Source organism: Polyodon spathula, chromosome 32 (genome assembly GCF_017654505.1).
Source record: "Polyodon spathula isolate WHYD16114869_AA chromosome 32, ASM1765450v1, whole genome shotgun sequence".
NCBI classification, from domain to species: Eukaryota; Metazoa; Chordata; class Actinopteri; order Acipenseriformes; family Polyodontidae; genus Polyodon; species Polyodon spathula.
This window is the reverse complement of record NC_054565.1, coordinates 7,287,367-7,305,078: the sequence shown is the minus strand read 5'-3', so window position 1 is coordinate 7,305,078 and position 17,712 is coordinate 7,287,367. Positions and strand designations below refer to the sequence as shown.

The window sequence follows — 17,712 nt, the reverse complement described above, 5'->3', positions numbered from 1 at the left end:
ATGAACAGCGTTACTCTGTGCTCTGCCACTGGTGGAGCTCAGTTTTGTGATTGGGGCAGTACCCCTCCACAGTGAGTGTGTGTATGATAAGGGTAACTTGCTGTCACCCTGGTGTTTGTTCACAGTGGTGCTGTGTTAGTGACTCTCCCTGTGTGTGTGTGTGTGTGTGGAGTATGGACACAGCGTTTCTTTCCTGGGTCGACCGTGGTTCTCAACTCCAGTTCCTGCTGCCAGTGCCCAGACCAGAATTTTGTTTTCACCAGGACTGTTTTAATTTTATTTGTTTTTAAATGTGCATTTCTCACAACACTACTTCTGAAAGCTCGCGGCAGCACTAACTCACTGCTCCGTTTATATTTGTTCATTAATTGGGTTCAAATAAAGTTTCACCAAACTGGATGGGGGGGAAAAAAATGAGAAACCTCGTTTGCTGTAGAGGCCAGTCACTGGAGTTGAGGCTCAGTCCACTGGCCTGCTCTCTGGGAAGCAGTGGAGCGTTATTGTAAGAAATCTGCAGGCACTGTGCTCTGACTCTGTGAATTTCATTCTTACTAAATTGTGAATACGGACTCGGTTTCTGGCTGCATTTGTTTTTAATGTGTTTTTTTTTTTAATCGATGGCATATATGAGGGGGAAATAAGCCTCTGGTCATCTTGAAATGAAAAGCTGGAGATGTGATACGGATTTATTGACAATGCTGCTGAAAAAAAGCTGGTTGAAATCTTTCTCTTCTGCGGTCCGGTTCCTAAAAAAATGTGCTGCATCTTGTAAAAGCTGTGGGTACCGTGCAATGTGCATGCAGAGGAGAGAGAGAGAGAGAGAGAGAGAGAATGAGAGAGATACTTCTTAAGTTTGGGTGACACTGTGTAATAGCTGTACCATACTGATGCAGTGGTGTGTACGCAGACGAGAGAGAGAGAGAGAGAGTATTCAAACACACTTGTAATAGCTGTGGGTACTGTGCAGTGTGCATGCAGACGAGAGAGAGAGTATTGAAACACACAAGACACATAAAGAAATACCAAACAGCTTCACCAAGCTACACAGGTTGCAATGGGACTCCAGTGGAAGCAGATCATTACTCTAAGATGCCACTCTGAATGTTTTAGGATGTTTTCTTGTGTGCTGAGGGGCGCCCTGTGAAGATGTCTGTTTAATAATGGGGGGGGGACGACACACACGTGTTATAGGACTGTGTGTGTGTGTTTATACTGTGTCGGGGGCTCTTTACAGTGACACAGCAGTTACAGTACAGCTGCAGTGTAAATGTTAGGAGGGAGACCATGGAATCCTGCTGTGGAGCTCCCATTGAAACATTTGACGTGAGGGGGGGACTAAAACAAATATTGTATAGTTTTTTTTCCATTAAGAATGTGACACGGGATTATGTAACAGATTAAAAAAACAGAGCAGTACACTGTGGTTTCGTTTCAATGGGTTCTTTCTTATGTATAAAAGTTTATATTAACAAGGGATTTCAGCCTTTGTTTTTCTTGCGTATAATTGTCGTGCTTCAGAATAGTTTTAGGAAAATGCTTCTCCTGGTGTGTTTTTCCATTGTAACTCTTAAACGGTGAACAGAGAGAGCAGGGAAACAAAGAAACGAGATCATTCTTTATATAGAACCATGTGTTTATTCCTCTCTGCTAGAGTCATTGTTATACACACAAGCGCATGTCCACACAAACCACATACTGAAGAGGAATAGAAAAAAAACAATTAAGATTTGAGAGAGAGAGAGAGAGAGATATATATATATATATATATATTTATGCTTTTATGAACATTTATTTTACAAACATGTCTTTGCTTTTTGTTGTTGCTTTTTGTTTTTGAAAGGAGTCTTGTGTGGAAATACATTCAGTGCAGTCCTTCATTCAGATGGGTGGTGAGAGTTCATCCAAACAGGCCAGTCACCTGAAATCACACAATGGAAGCACAGGGCTCTGCTGTGTGTGTGTGTGAGAGAGGCAGTTAAAAAAACAAAACACTACATTAAACATAAACATCTGATTAATACTGTGGAGCGTGTGAGCTGGGGACAGTGGGACACACGCACTGGGGGGGGCCGCGCATTCAGAACTGGGATATACTGCACACACACACGGGGGGGGCGGCGCATTCAGAACTGGGATATACTGCACACACACACGGGGGGGGCTGCGCATTCAGAACTGGGATATACTGCACACACACACGGGGGGGGCTGCGCATTCAGAACTGGGATATACTGCACACACACACGGGGGGGGCGGCGCATTCAGAACTGGGATATACTGCACACACACACGGGGGGGGCTGCGCATTCAGAACTGGGATATACTGCACACACACACGGGGGGGGCGGCGCATTCAGAACTGGGATATACTGCACACACACACGGGGGGGGGGCGCATTCAGAACTGGGATATACTGCACACACACACGGGGGGGGCTGCGCATTCAGAACTGGGATATACTGCACACACACACGGGGGGGGCTGCGCATTCAGAACTGGGATATACTGCACACACACACGGGGGGGGCGGCGCATTCAGAACTGGGATATACTGCACACACACACGGGGGGGGCGGCGCATTCAGAACTGGGATATACTGCACACACACACGGGGGGGGCGGCGCATTCAGAACTGGGATATACTGCAACACACACGGGGGGGGCTGCGCATTCAGAACTGGGATATACTGCACACACACACGGGGGGGGCTGCGCATTCAGAACTGGGATATACTGCACACACACACGGGGGGGGCGGCGCATTCAGAACTGGGATATACTGCACACACACACGGGGGGGGCTGCGCATTCAGAACTGGGATATACTGCACACACACACGGGGGGGGGGGGGGGCGCATTCAGAACTGGGATATACTGCACACACACACGGGGGGGGCTGCGCATTCAGAACTGGGATATACTGCACACACACACGGGGGGGGCGGCGCATTCAGAACTGGGATATACTGCACACACACACGGGGGGGGCGGCGCATTCAGAACTGGCTTTCCCTTTAAGAAAAAAAAAAAAACAATTTTTAAACACTGTATTCATTGTCATCACCAGGAGGCGTGCGCCAAGACAAAAAATAACAAATAAACAAAACAATGCAGTTTAAACATTTGGCCATTGCTGTGCAGCAGCGTGCATTAAATTAAAAACACACTAATAAGAAATCCAGGCTGAGAAGGGGAGGAGCAGAGAGCCGTACTGTTGAGGTCTGCACTCATTCCTGACCCTGCCGTCCAGCCTGCCTCGCAGCAGGACTCGCACGCACGCAATGGAACTGCTACCTCCGCTGAGTTAGAAATAAGAACCGCGTGGGTTTGTTTTTCTTCTCGGTTTCACTCCTCGGTTGACTCTTGATACTTCGTATCAAAAGAGAAAACAGGAAAAGAAAAACTAAACTATTTGCATTAGCTTTAATAACAACAACAACAATACCTCCTGCCACACTTTCCCCTCCCCCAAAAATAAAACTGGTCTTAAACCAGACAGAAGAAAAGGTAATCACACAAACAGCCACCCCGTGCAGTGATAAAGGCACTGGATGAAACCTTTGTCAACATGACTTTTCTAGTTTCTTATACAGCAGTTTTACCTTCTGACTGAGCGCTTTGAAGTTAGTGACAAGGAAAGAGAGAGAGGGCGAGAGCGCTAGAGGCGTGCTTTGTGCTCTCCGCCTCGGCGTACACAATAAGAAGGGCTCCAGGTGGTCTCAGTGGTAGTATTCTCAGTACTCTGTTTTAATGGTCTCAGGCGTGTGGGGGGTCCCCGCTCTCCTCGGAGGGCAGTTCGGGGAGCCCCTCTGACTGCGTGTCCGATGCCTCCAGGTCGCTGCGGATGCTTTCAGACTGAGCCAGCGTCACGTCGGTGCCGTGGCCCCTCCTGGAGCTGCTGTCTTCAGGCTCCTCCGCCAGCAACGGGGCGTGGCTCTGCAGCAGCTCCTCCACGCTGCCCCCGCTGGCCAGGCGCAGCCGGGGCGGCTTCGTCTCGATGTCCACCTGGATCTCCAGGTTTGTGCACTCCCTGAGAGAGAGAGGAGGGGTTAGAGGGGTTTCTGCCTTCAATCAAACAGAGGAGAGGGGTTTCCCTCCCTCTCCTTCATTCCCTGTTGGAACCTTTGCTTTAAAAATGTTTACGGCTGTTCATCACGAGGGCAGTGTAGGCTTAATAAATATACAGTGAGTTACACAGACATAATCAGAGATTCACTGACACCCAGTCAAACCTAGAGAGTCCGAGGCAGTGAGACTCACTTGTCCTGCGGGTTGTAGGAGCTGATGATGGACCCTGCCATGGCTGTAGTGCTGGCGTTGTCGCTCACGGTGCCCAGGCTCACAGTGTCCTTGTAGAAAGACTCCTTGAGGAAGTCAGCCTGGACCTCCAGCCTGCAGGGGGCGCACAGACACAGGGTGAGCCAGTAGAACCAGGTCACCACAACCAGCAGTTTTAAATACCATCACCCAGAACTATTCAACATTTCGTAGAGCTGCAGCTACAAATACTAAAAGAAACCTGAAGACACTGAGAAAGACTTCAAATCAATACTTCTGCAGTGTGTTTATCACTGCCTGCTGTGCCTGATGCATTAGCCCGTATTTCCCCACTATATTGTATCTCTGCTGTATTTACCCCCTTGTATAACCCCCTGTACAGTACCTCCATAGAGACACAACATCTCCTCCCCCCCCCCCCCCGTCGTATTACTTACCTGGAACGTACATAAACGGGAATTGTTTGCCCTTCGCCAGAGCCCAGCGCCTGTCCCCCTGACAGGGCTGCGAAGCTGCCTCCGCCTCCCCCAGACCCCCAGGGGCCACGCTCTGTCGACGTCACTGGGGCTCCCGCTGGCGCTAACCAGTCCGGCAACACCCCTCCCGACTGCTCTCCCCCAGACTGGTGCTCTTCAGAGCACGCCGTAGGCATCTGCCCACTGGGGGGAGACAGGTGGGGGGGGGGGGGAGGGGGTAGGATGATTTAAAAAACAAGATGTGAGAGCGGGGGAGCAGTGAGAGAGTGGAGGAGAGAGAGAGGGGGAGAGGGAGTGAGACGGTGGAAAGCTCACCCGTGATCGGCCCTTCGTCCTCGTCGAATTCGATCTTGACCCCCGTCCCGTTGGCTCTGCTGACTCCACACCCCCCTCTGCGACACAGCGAGATCGGGACCACCCCGTAAACATAGGCCAGCATGATGGGTACCCCGATACCTGGGGAGAGAGGGAACGAGGTCACAGCAGAGGAATCAGTCACAGCTGTCCGTTCAGAGCCTCCTCTTCAGTGAGCACAGCCCTCCCTCTCCTTGCACTCACCCACGCTGACGGCTGCAACAACAGGCGAGGCGATCACAGACAGGACCACGCCCCCCGTGATCGCCAGGTTCCGCTTGTGCTTCGAAGTCTTCTTGCCCTCGTAGTGGTTGTGAATCTGACAGGGAGACAGGGAGAGTGCCGAGTGGTCACAGTGCAGTGAACACATTCAGGGTGCTTGTAATCCGCCTCTGCCTGGCAGTGTCGCGTGTTTCATGTTGCAGCTGACATGTGTAACACGCTGAATGCTGCGTGCCGGGTGTGGTGTTGCTGTGTCGTGTGTAACACGCTGAATGCTGCGTGCCAGGTGTGGTGTTGCTGTGTCGTGTGTAACACGCTGAATGCTGCGTGCCGGGTGTGGTGTTGCTGTGTCGTGTGTAACACGCTGAATGCTGCGTGCCGGGTGTGGTGTTGCTGTGTCGTGTGTAACACGCTGAATGCTGCGTGCCGGGTGTGGTGTTGCTGTGTCGTGTGTAACACGCTGAATGCTGCGTGCCGGGTGTGGTGTTGCTGTGTCGTGTGTAACACGCTGAATGCTGCGTGCCGGGTGTGGTGTTGCTGTGTCGTGTGTAACACGCTGAATGCTGCGTGCCGGGTGTGGTGTTGCTGTGGGAGGTGGGCAGTTTGTGCCCAGCCTGCGCCCTGGTACATGCTGCGTATTGTTTGCAGTGTGTCTCGTGTCCCGTGGCTCACCTTCCTGCCCACGTACACAGGCATGCCGATGATCATGGCGGGCACGGCAATGCCGGCGATCAGCGTGATCCCCACCGGGGCTCCGATCAGCGTGCCCAGCTGCCACAGGATCTTCTTCTTCCTGCTCCACGGCTTCCTACCCCAGAACGTGCAGCCGGAGGGGCTGGAGAGGGAGAGATGGGACCTGTTACACGCCTGCCCTGGGGAATTGGCCTTTACTGCTGTCATGGATGGATATGGACAGTGTGGCTGCCCTCTCCTCAGGTATGAATCTCTGTTCCTATGATTTATAGTTCTGGATGGTGGATAGTGTGGCTGCTCTCTCCTCAGGTATGAATCTGTGTTCCTATGATTTATAGTTCTGGATGGTGGATAGTGTGGCTGCTCTCTCCTCAGGTTTGAATCTGTGTTCCTATGATTTATAGTTCTGGATGGTGGATAGTGTGGCTGCTCTCTCCTCAGGTTTGAATCTGTGTTCCTATGATTTATAGTTCTGGATGGTGGATAGTGTGGCTGCTCTCTCCTCAGGTTTGAATCTCTGTTCCTATGATTTATAGTTCTGGATGGTGTGGCTGCCCTCACCTCAGGTAGTGCAGGTCTGAGATCTCCTTCATGCACAGCCAGCAGAACTCACAGCCACACACCGCACAGGTCATGTGATTGCAGCTGCCGTCGTTCATCTTGATGATGTAAGCGCTGCAGCGAGGGCACGGCTTGATGTCATCTGCTGGGGGGGGGGGGGGGGGGGGGGGGGGGGGTTTCAAGTGTTCTGACAGACTATCTGTGGAGTGTGTCACTGTCTGAGTAGAGAGGAGAGAGGAGAAGGAGAGGGGAGAAGCGCCCCCTGGGGGTCTCCTCTCCGACTGCTGAACCAGGGAGAGACTTGGAGGAGGGCTCTCCTCCTCTCTCCCCCTCTCCCCTCTCCCCTCTCTCCTCTCTCCTCTCTCCTCTCTCCTCTCTCCTCTCACCTGCCCCGCTGTCCGGTCCGTGGCTGACCCCCGAGGAGTGCTTGGTCCTCTCCTCTCTCTCCTCTCCTCTCTCCTCTCTCCTCTCTCCTCTCTCCTCTCTCCTCTCTCCCCTCTCCCCTCTCCTCTCACCTGCCCCGCTGTCCGGTCCGTGGCTGACCCCCGAGGAGTGCTTGGTCCTGCCTCTCAGGCTGAGTGCTCGTTGCTGCCGTGCCGAGTCACAGGTCTGGTTGGGATGCCACACCTGCTTGCAATGGTAGCAGAACTCCGTGCCGCAGCCCTCCCGGCCGCACGAGAGCTTGGGGCAGCTGGCACAGCCGTAGGCAATCACTGCAAACCTGGCAGAGCAGAGTGTTAATAAACAGTTACTGAAAACGGTCTGTTACACCACGAGCTTCACAGGTCAAAAACAAGACAAAGCACAATGCTGCCTTGTTTAACGGTAAGACCATGGCAGTACAACTTCCTGCAGCTTAGGGATTACATTTACTCATAACTGGAACACACTCAGCACTACTGGACTGGAAAAGCTTGATAATGCAAACGACAAACGCTTCATCGAAGAACACTGGTCGTATTTCAGGTTTTCATTTCAACATGTTCAGTTGGTTTCTGTAGCACCCTTCAGCTCATGAACCCAAAGACTACAGCCCTGCAGTACCCGCAGGACCCCCAGGCGGGGCGGTATCACAGTGTGCGAGTCTGCAGTACCCGCAGGACCCCCAGGCGGGGCGGTATCACAGTGTGCGAGTCTGCAGTACCCGCAGGACCCCCAGGCGGGGCGGTATCACAGTGTGCGAGTCTGCAGTACCCGCAGGACCCCCAGGCGGGGCGGTATCACAGTGTGCGAGTCTGCAGTACCCGCAGGACCCCCAGGCGGGGCGGTATCACAGTGTGCGAGTCTGCAGTACCCGCAGGACCCCCAGGCGGGGCGGTATCACAGTGTGCGAGTCTGCAGTACCCGCAGGACCCCCAGGCGGGGCGGTATCACAGTGTGCGAGTCTGCAGTACCCGCAGGACCCCCAGGCGGGGCGGTATCACAGTGTGCGAGTCTGCAGTACCCGCAGGACCCCCAGGCGGGGCGGTATCACAGTGTGCGAGTCTGCAGTACCCGCAGGACCCCCAGGCGGGGCGGTATCACAGTGTGCGAGTCTGCAGTACCCGCAGGACCCCCAGGTGGGGCGGTATCACAGTGTGCGAGTCTGCAGTACCCGCAGGACCCCCAGGCGGGGCGGTATCACAGTGTGCGAGTCTGCAGTACCCGCAGGACCCCCAGGCGGGGCGGTATCACAGTGTGCGAGTCTGCAGTACCCGCAGGACCCCCAGGCGGGGCGGTATCACAGTGTGCGAGTCTGCAGTACCCGCAGGACCCCCAGGCGGGGCGGTATCACAGTGTGCGAGTCTGCAGTACCCGCAGGACCCCCAGGCGGGGCGGTATCACAGTGTGCGAGTCTGCAGTACCCGCAGGACCCCCAGGCGGGGCGGTATCACAGTGTGCGAGTCTGCAGTACCCGCAGGACCCCCAGGCGGGGCGGTATCACAGTGTGCGAGTCTGCAGTACCCGCAGGACCCCCAGGCGGGGCGGTATCACAGTGTGCGAGTCTGCAGTACCCGCAGGACCCCCAGGCGGGGCGGTATCACAGTGTGCGAGTCTGCAGTACCCGCAGGACCCCCAGGCGGGGCGGTATCACAGTGTGCGAGTCTGCAGTACCCGCAGGACCCCCAGGCGGGGCGGTATCACAGTGTGCGAGTCTGCAGTACCCGCAGGACCCCCAGGCGGGGCGGTATCACAGTGTGCGAGTCTGCAGTACCCGCAGGACCCCCAGGCGGGGCGGTATCACAGTGTGCGAGTCTGCAGTACCCGCAGGACCCCCAGGCGGGGCGGTATCACAGTGTGCGAGTCTGCAGTACCCGCAGGACCCCCAGGCGGGGCGGTATCACAGTGTGCGAGTCTGCAGTACCCGCAGGACCCCCAGGCGGGGCGGTATCACAGTGTGCGAGTCTGCAGTACCCGCAGGACCCCCAGGCGGGGCGGTATCACAGTGTGCGAGTCTGCAGTACCCGCAGGACCCCCAGGCGGGGCGGTATCACAGTGTGCGAGTCTGCAGTACCCGCAGGACCCCCAGGCGGGGCGGTATCACAGTGTGCGAGTCTGCAGTACCCGCAGGACCCCCAGGCGGGGCGGTATCACAGTGTGCGAGTCTGCAGTACCCGCAGGACCCCCAGGCGGGGCGGTATCACAGTGTGCGAGTCTGCAGTACCCGCAGGACCCCCAGGCGGGGCGGTATCACAGTGTGCGAGTCTGCAGTACCCGCAGGACCCCCAGGCGGGGCGGTATCACAGTGTGCGAGTCTGCAGTACCCGCAGGACCCCCAGGCGGGGCGGTATCACAGTGTGCGAGTCTGCAGTACCCGCAGGACCCCCAGGCGGGGCGGTATCACAGTGTGCGAGTCTGCAGTACCCGCAGGACCCCCAGGCGGGGCGGTATCACAGTGTGCGAGTCTGCAGTACCCGCAGGACCCCCAGGCGGGGCGGTATCACAGTGTGCGAGTCTGCAGTACCCGCAGGACCCCCAGGCGGGGCGGTATCACAGTGTGCGAGTCTGCAGTACCCGCAGGACCCCCAGGCGGGGCGGTATCACAGTGTGCGAGTCTGCAGTACCCGCAGGACCCCCAGGCGGGGCGGTATCACAGTGTGCGAGTCAGCCTGTGTGAGTCAGACAGACAGCAGGGTGCTTTCGGGAAATCAGCTGGGACTTTCAACCCACTTCCCCCGTGTTAGTGTGGAAAGTTCAAGATACGAAGCAGTGACCGGCAGAGTTTTCAGCAACATGGAACCCCCCCTTTAAAAATGGGTACTTACAGCTGCTTCTGAAAGTCAAGACTTGTAAAAAGTTTCCTGCTGTTTAGAGCTTCACTGTGGTTACAGTTCATCGAGTGTGTGATGCTGTTACAGCTCGAGGGCAAAGCCATGAAGAACAATAAGCAATAGAGAGGCTAATCAGTACAGAGACTGAGCTCAGCGATTTAAATCAGATACCAGCGATAATGAACTCGTTAACCCTCTGAAAGCACAACCTGATAGTGATGAGATCCAGCCCTCTGAAATGTCTTTATAATATACAGCACTAGACCCTGATATTGATGAGATCCAGCCCTCTGAAATGTCTTTATAATATACAGCACTAGACCCTGATATTGATGAGATCCAGCCCTCTGAAATGTCTTTATAATATACAGCACTAGACCCTGATATTGATGAGATCCAGCCCTCTGAAATGTCTTTATAATATACAGCACTAGACCCTGATATTGATGAGATCCAGCCCTCTGAAATGTCTTTATAATATACAGCACTAGACCCTGATATTGATGAGATCCAGCCCTCTGAAATGTCTTTATAATATACAGCACTAGACCCTGATATTGATGAGATCCAGCCCTCTGAAATGTCTTTATAATATACAGCACTAGACCCTGATATTGATGAGATCCAGCCCTCTGAAATGTCTTTATAATATACAGCACTAGACCCTGATATTGATGAGATCCAGCCCTCTGAAATGTCTTTATAATATACAGCACTAGACCCTGATATTGATGAGATCCAGCCCTCTGAAATGTCTTTATAATATACAGCACTAGACCCTGATATTGATGAGATCCAGCCCTCTGAAATGTCTTTATAATATACAGCACTAGACCCTGATATTGATGAGATCCAGCCCTCTGAAATGTCTTTATAATATACAGCACTAGACCCTGATATTGATGAGATCCAGCCCTCTGAAATGTCTTTATAATATACAGCACTAGACCCTGATATTGATGAGATCCAGCCCTCTGAAATGTCTTTATAATATACAGCACTAGACCCTGATATTGATGAGATCCAGCCCTCTGAAATGTCTTTATAATATACAGCACTAGACCCTGATATTGATGAGATCCAGCCCTCTGAAATGTCTTTATAATATACAGCACTAGACCCTGATATTGATGAGATCCAGCCCTCTGAAATGTCTTTATAATATACAGCACTAGACCCTGATATTGATGAGATCCAGCCCTCTGAAATGTCTTTATAATATACAGCGCTAGACCCTGATATTGATGAGATCCAGCCCTCTGAAATGTCTTTATAATATACAGCACTAGACCCTGATATTGATGAGATCCAGCCCTCTGAAATGTCTTTATAATATACAGCACTAGACCCTGATATTGATGAGATCCAGCCCTCTGAAATGTCTTTATAATATACAGCACTAGACCCTGATATTGATGAGATCCAGCCCTCTGAAATGTCTTTATAATATACAGCACTAGACCCTGATATTGATGAGATCCAGCCCTCTGAAATGTCTTTATAATATACAGCACTAGACCCTGATATTGATGAGATCCAGCCCTCTGAAATGTCTTTATAATATACAGCACTAGACCCTGATATTGATGAGATCCAGCCCTCTGAAATGTCTTTATAATATACAGCACTAGACCCTGATATTGATGAGATCCAGCCCTCTGAAATGTCTTTATAATATACAGCACTAGACCCTGATATTGATGAGATCCAGCCCTCTGAAATGTCTTTATAATATACAGCACTAGACCCTGATATTGATGAGATCCAGCCCTCTGAAATGTCTTTATAATATACAGCACTAGACCCTGATATTGATGAGATCCAGCCCTCTGAAATGTCTTTATAATATACAGCACTAGACCCTGATATTGATGAGATCCAGCCCTCTGAAATGTCTTTATAATATACAGCACTAGACCCTGATATTGATGAGATCCAGCCCTCTGAAATGTCTTTATAATATACAGCACTAGACCCTGATATTGATGAGATCCAGCCCTCTGAAATGTCTTTATAATATACAGCACTAGACCCTGATATTGATGAGATCCAGCCCTCTGAAATGTCTTTATAATATACAGCACTAGACCCTGATATTGATGAGATCCAGCCCTCTGAAATGTCTTTATAATATACAGCACTAGACCCTGATATTGATGAGATCCAGCCCTCTGAAATGTCTTTATAATATACAGCACTAGACCCTGATAGTGATGAGATCCAGCCCTCTGAAATGTATTGTCTGTCTGCTACCAAATTACAGTTTTGCATGAAGTGCGACAAAAGATAATTACTACTTATCGGGGAAGACCAGCAAAAACGAAAGAATGACATCACAACCTGTGAAACACCACAGAGAAGGAAGCGTTAATAAATAAATAATAAACAAGTGAATTCCTGGCAGGGCACAAAGACTTTCATTCACACCTTGTGAATAGGAAGCAAAAACAACTAACAATGCGATAAAGAAAGAGATGAAACAGCCAGCCACGTTTGAGAGAGAGAGAGAGAGAGAGAGAGAGAGAGAGAGAGAGAGAGAGAGAGAGAGAGAGGAGTGTCTGCAGGGGAATAACCTGCAAAACACTGAAAACAACACTGCAAACAACATTTAAAACTCCAGCACTGTTTGTGCACTGAGAGGGGAACAGGAAAGACAGGACTGAGTCACAAGACAAGACAGAGACGGAGAGCAGAGACAGGGACAGAGAGCAGAGACAGGGACAGGGACAGAGAGCAGAGACAGGGACAGGGACAGAGAGCAGAGACAGGGACAGAGAGCAGAGACAGAGGAGAGAGTAAGGAAGAAAGGGGTTTGTGAGGCTGAACACATGGGGGGGGCGGGCTTCAAAAGAAAGATATTGAAAGAATATAAAGAGAGAGAGAGAGAGAGAGAGAGAGAGAGAGAGAGAGAGAGAGAGAGAGAGAGAGAGAGGGTGCAAGTGAAAAGAAGTAAAACTAACCAAAATGTCTCCTACAATAGGGACTAATCGAGCTGGTATTAAAACCTGGAATGGGTGAAGCTGCTGTGCAACGAGAGTCTTCTCCCATCCCTGCCCTGCCCTGCCCTGCCCTGCCCTGCCCTGCCCTGCCCTGCCCTGCCCTGCCCTGCCCTGCCCTGCCCTGCCCTGCCCTGCCCATCCCTGCCCTGCCCTGCCCTGCCCTGCCCATCCCTGCCCTGCCCTGCCCTGCCCTGCCCATCCCTGCCCTGCCCTGCCCTGCTCTGCCCATCCCTGCCCTGCCCTGCCCTGCTCTGCCCATCCCTGCCCTGCTCTGCCCTGCCCATCCCTGCCCTGCCCTGCCCTGCCCATCCCTGCCCTGCATCTGCCTGCCCTGCCCTGCCCTGCCCTGCCCATCCCTGCCCTGCTCTGCTCTGCCCATCCCTGCCCTGCCCTGCCCATCCCTGCTGCTCTGCCCATCCCTGCCCTGCTCTGCTGCCCTGCCCTGCCCTGCCCTGCCCTGCCCATCCCTGCCCTGCCCTGCCCTGCCCTGCCCTGCTCTGCCCATCCCTGCCCTGCCCTGCCCTGCCCTGCCCTGCCCTGCCCTGCCCTGCCCTGCTCTGCCCTGCCCTGCCCTGCCCTGCCCTGCTCTGCCCTGCCCTGCCCTGCCCTGCCCTGCTCTGCCCATCCCTGCCCTGCTCTGCCCTGCCCTGCCCTGCCCTGCCCTGCTCTGCCCATCCCTGCCCTGCTCTGCCCATCCCTGCCCTAGCACACCCGCTCCGGTTTCATTTACACCTGTGACTGTGCTACTGAGTGTCTGCATAGAGTCAAGGATCAACGAACACCACAAGAATGCCAGTAAGAATAAGAAGCTGCAGCTGCCCACGGTTTCAGTGTGGACCACAGAGCTTTCTCAAGGGAGCACGTGTATGAAAACAAACAGCAGATATTATTCCTGTCAATACTGTGATAATAACAGCATGCTCAATAACAGCCCTGCTGCTGCTAGCGACAGCAGTAACAGCATTGCTGTGAGCAGCGACAGCGGGAGACTCACCCGCAGTCGGGCGCCGGGCACCAGCGGCAGTCGGGGTCGGCGGCGAGGTAGCGGCGCAGCATGAACTCCTCGTACTTGCCCATGAGCGCCGGGTCGGACAGGATCAGACGGATGTCGTGGGGGTTGAGCCGCTCAGCACACTCGGGGCAGCTGATGTTCACCCGACTCTCTGTGATCTCGATGCGCAGGTACTGCCTCAGGCAGCCCAGGCAGGAGCGGTGGCTGCAGGTCATGATCTCCGGGACCCGGTCCTGGGGCTGCCGGACCAGGCACAGGGGGCATTCCAGCAGGGCCGAGCCGGAACCAGAACTGGATCCGGAGCCGCGACGCTCACCAGCCCCAGAGTTCAACGTGTTGCGGCTGTCAGAGACCCCCTCTCCCATCTGCACCCCGCTGTCAGAGACCCCCTCTCCCGTCTGCACCCCACTGTCAGAGACCCCCTCTCCCGTCTGCACCCCGCTGTCAAAGACCCCCTCTCTCGTCTGCACCCCGCTGTCAGAGACCCCCTCTCCCGTCTGCACCTCGCTGTCAGAGACCCCCTCTCTCGTCTGCACCCCGCTGTCAGAGACCCCCTCTCCCGTCTGCACCTCGCTGTCAGAGACCCCCTCTCTCGTCTGCACCCCGCTGTCAGAGACCCCCTCTCCCGTCTGCACCTCGCTGTCAGAGACCCCCTCTCCCGTCTGCGCCCTGCTGTCAGAGACCCCCTCTCCCGTCTGCACCTCGCTGTCAGAGACCCCCTCTCCCGTCTGCGCCCCGCTGTCAGAGACCCCCTCTCTCGTCTGCAGCAGCCCGCTGTCAGACAGGCTGGAGAGGCTGGCACCGGCCCCCCCAGTGGAGAGGGGGTCCTGGAGTGGGGTTGAGGGCTGCTGCTGGGACTGGGTCTGTTTGGATCGAGAGCGAGACTTCCCGTTGAACAGGTTCTGGAAGGAGATGCGTCTGCGCTTGCTGCTCCGGCATTTGGGATTGGGATTGGGATTGGGATTGGGAGCGCCGCTGACGGAGGAGTGGGGGGAGCCCGAGTCCTTCTCCGAGCCCATGACAGATGGATCTGTTATTGATTACTATTACTGATTGTCTTTATTCTGATAAAGGAATGCAATGGATTTTTTTTTTTGGTTTAATAGATTAAAATGACGACTCCCTTCTCATTACTTAGTTGAAAAAAAAAAAAAAACTTGCTGTCTCGCTTTCTGTATCTTCTTACGTCTTTCTCCGTCTGTTTCTCAGAATCTTTCTTGAGCAACGAGAAACAAAAACAGAACAAAAAGCTCAAAATGAAAGAGAAAGAGAAAGCAAGGCCAGCCAGGGACACTCACAGCGAGAAAAATAAAACAGCAACTCCACATTCCCCGACTCTTAAAACTGTTTCCATCAACGCCCACAGCAGGGAGGGAGAGGGAGAGGGAGACAGCTTGTTCTCTAACTGGATCTCTCTTGGCTGCATCAGCTGGTCCTGTCTGAAGAGCAGCAGTACAGGAAACAGACTCTTGCCTCTCTCCTGTCGTCTGTAAATATAATCCCCAGGAAAGGAAGCGTCTCCTCGGCTAGCTCTCCTTGTTTCTCTTGTTCTCGGTGCTCTGTCTGTAGTTCCAGTCGATGAAAGGGATCCTGGCTGCTGTGAGCTCTCGACTCCCTGTTGAAACTGCGTTCGGCCCTTCTCTCAGACTGCCTGTAACAGAGGAGGGAGGAGGGGAGAGAGAGAGAGAACAGGAAGTCAGTGAACAGCAGGCCCAGTTGTGCGTCTCTGCCTCTGCTGTAAAGTGTAGTACAGTGAGTGTTTATTGTTGTGTGGTTATTATATTGTACACACAGCATTGAGGTCACTGTTGAGATGTGCCTGTGCTGGCCCTGCCTGCAGCACAGTGAATACTCTGAGCTCCACACTGTGTCTCTCTCTCTCTCTCTCTCTCTCTCTCTCTCTCTCTCTCTCTCTCTCTCTCTCTCTCTCTCTCTCTCTCTCTCCCCCGGATGTGACGACTAATACAGAAAGAAGAAGCTGGAGTTTCTCTTGAAGGGGTGGAACAGCCTCCCTGCATTCCTGACATGTCACTGCTTCAGGAAACGACGCGCACTGCACACTTCACAATCAGATAACACAGCACTGGGACAGAGTGTGCTGGACTGTTTATCAGAGGAAACTCACAGGGAGAGTCTCTGCTCATTATAATACTGCAGCCGACAGCCACCTCATTGCTGCTGGTTCAAAGCAGAGGCTCTTCAATACATCTGCGCTGCCAGAGCTGCTGTGTGTTTCTGTACGTTATCCACATTCACTTTGGCTTGCCAGTGATAATGTGAGAGTGAGAGACGGAGGAGGAGAGGGGGACAGAAGCACACAGCGCGAGTGTGTTCAGTTGCGTGCCAGCCAGCTTATCAACACATTAATACAGTAATCAGGCAGCATTTGCTCTGCGCTGTGCGTGCGAGTCTCAGGGTGCCGTTTCCATGACAACCTGTGCAGCTCCGTGCAGAGTAAACACAGACACCCCGAGCTACCAGCTTCCAAACAGCGAAACAGACAGGGCAGGGCAGGCATGGGCACTGCAGGGGTGGCAATAACACTCCCATTGCATAGCAGTGTGATCCATTCCTGCTTTCACTGCGTTTAACAAGACACACCTGAGCTTGATACCGTTACACACTCCCCAATCAAGCTAGTAGTTGTATTTGTGTGTGTGTGTGTGTGTGTGTGTGATTGTGTGTGTGTGTGTGTGTGTGTGTGTGTGATTGTGTTAGTGTGTGTGTGTGTGTGTGTTTGTGTGTGATTGTGTGTGTGTGTGTGTGTGTGTGTGTGTGTGTGATTGTGTGTGTGTGTGTGTGTGTGTGATTGTGTTAGTGTGTGTGTGTGTGTGTGATTGTGTTAGTGTGTGTGTGATTGTGTTAGTGTGTGTGTGTGAATGTCAGTGTATGTGCGATTGTGTTAGTGTGTGTGTGTGTGTGTGATTGTGTTAGTGTGTGTGTGTGAATGTCAGTGTATGTGCGATTGTGTTAGTGTGTGTGTGTGAATGTCAGTGTATGTGTGATTGTGTTAGTGTGTGTGTGAATGTCAGTGTATGTGCGATTGTGTTAGTGTGTGTGTGTGTATATCAGTGTAGGTGCGATTGTGTTTGTGTGTGTGTGTGTGAATGTCAGTGTATGTGCGATTGTGTTAGTGTGTGTGTGTCAGTGTAAGTGCGATTGTGTTAGTGTGTGTGTGTATGTGCGATTGTGTTTGTGTGTGCATGTCAGTGTATGTGCGATTGTGTTAGTGTGTGTGTGTGTGTGTGTGAGTATGTGGCTGGCGCTCTGCTTGCAGGATTGACTGTCTGGTTCTGTCCTGCTTGCTCTCTGCACTAGTTATTAACCAGCTTGCTTGTTTTCTCCCCAGCTGTGTGCAGGCAGGCAGGCAGGCAGGTCTATGATCCATGCTGACCCATCTGAAAGGGATTAACTTGCTAATAAGGATCAGCATTGCTCTAAATAACCAGCAGGGCAGCCCTACAAACCAAACAAACCAACATACTGCCTGGACTTAACAACAAATAAAAAATAACATAAGGGAGCACAGCCCAGCCCAGAACAGCACACAGCACAGCACAGCACAGCTCAGCTAAGAACAGCACACAGCACACACAGCACAGCACAGCACAGCTCAGCTCAGCTACAGCACAGCTCAGAACAGCACACAGCTCAGCACAGCTCAGCTCAGCTCAGAACAGCACACAGCACAGCTCAGAACAGCACACAGCTCAGCACAGCACAGCTAAGAACAACGTACAGCTCAGAACAGCACAGCTCAGCTCAGAACAGCACACAGCACAGCTCAGAACACAACTCAGCACACAGCACAGCACAGCTGAGCTCAGAGCACAGAACACTGCACAGCACAGCTCAGAACACAG

The 17,712-nt window shown here is 52.9% G+C and overlaps 1 protein-coding gene across 1 annotated transcript; it reads right to left on the bottom strand.

The window, feature by feature from the left end:
- Positions 1 to 3,038: 3,038 nt before the first annotated feature.
- Positions 3,039 to 15,755, bottom strand: rnf19b (ring finger protein 19B). The gene is made up of 8 exons (XM_041233897.1): positions 13,832 to 15,755; positions 7,103 to 7,308; positions 6,588 to 6,729; positions 6,006 to 6,168; positions 5,316 to 5,430; positions 4,866 to 5,213; positions 4,264 to 4,456; positions 3,039 to 4,033 (listed from the first exon to the last, which is right to left on the bottom strand). Exons 1-8 carry the CDS (start codon positions 14,866 to 14,868, stop codon positions 3,760 to 3,762), a joined length of 2,478 nt encoding a protein of 825 aa, XP_041089831.1. The 5' UTR covers positions 14,869 to 15,755; the 3' UTR covers positions 3,039 to 3,759.
- Between the last annotated feature and the right edge of the window lie 1,957 nt (positions 15,756 to 17,712).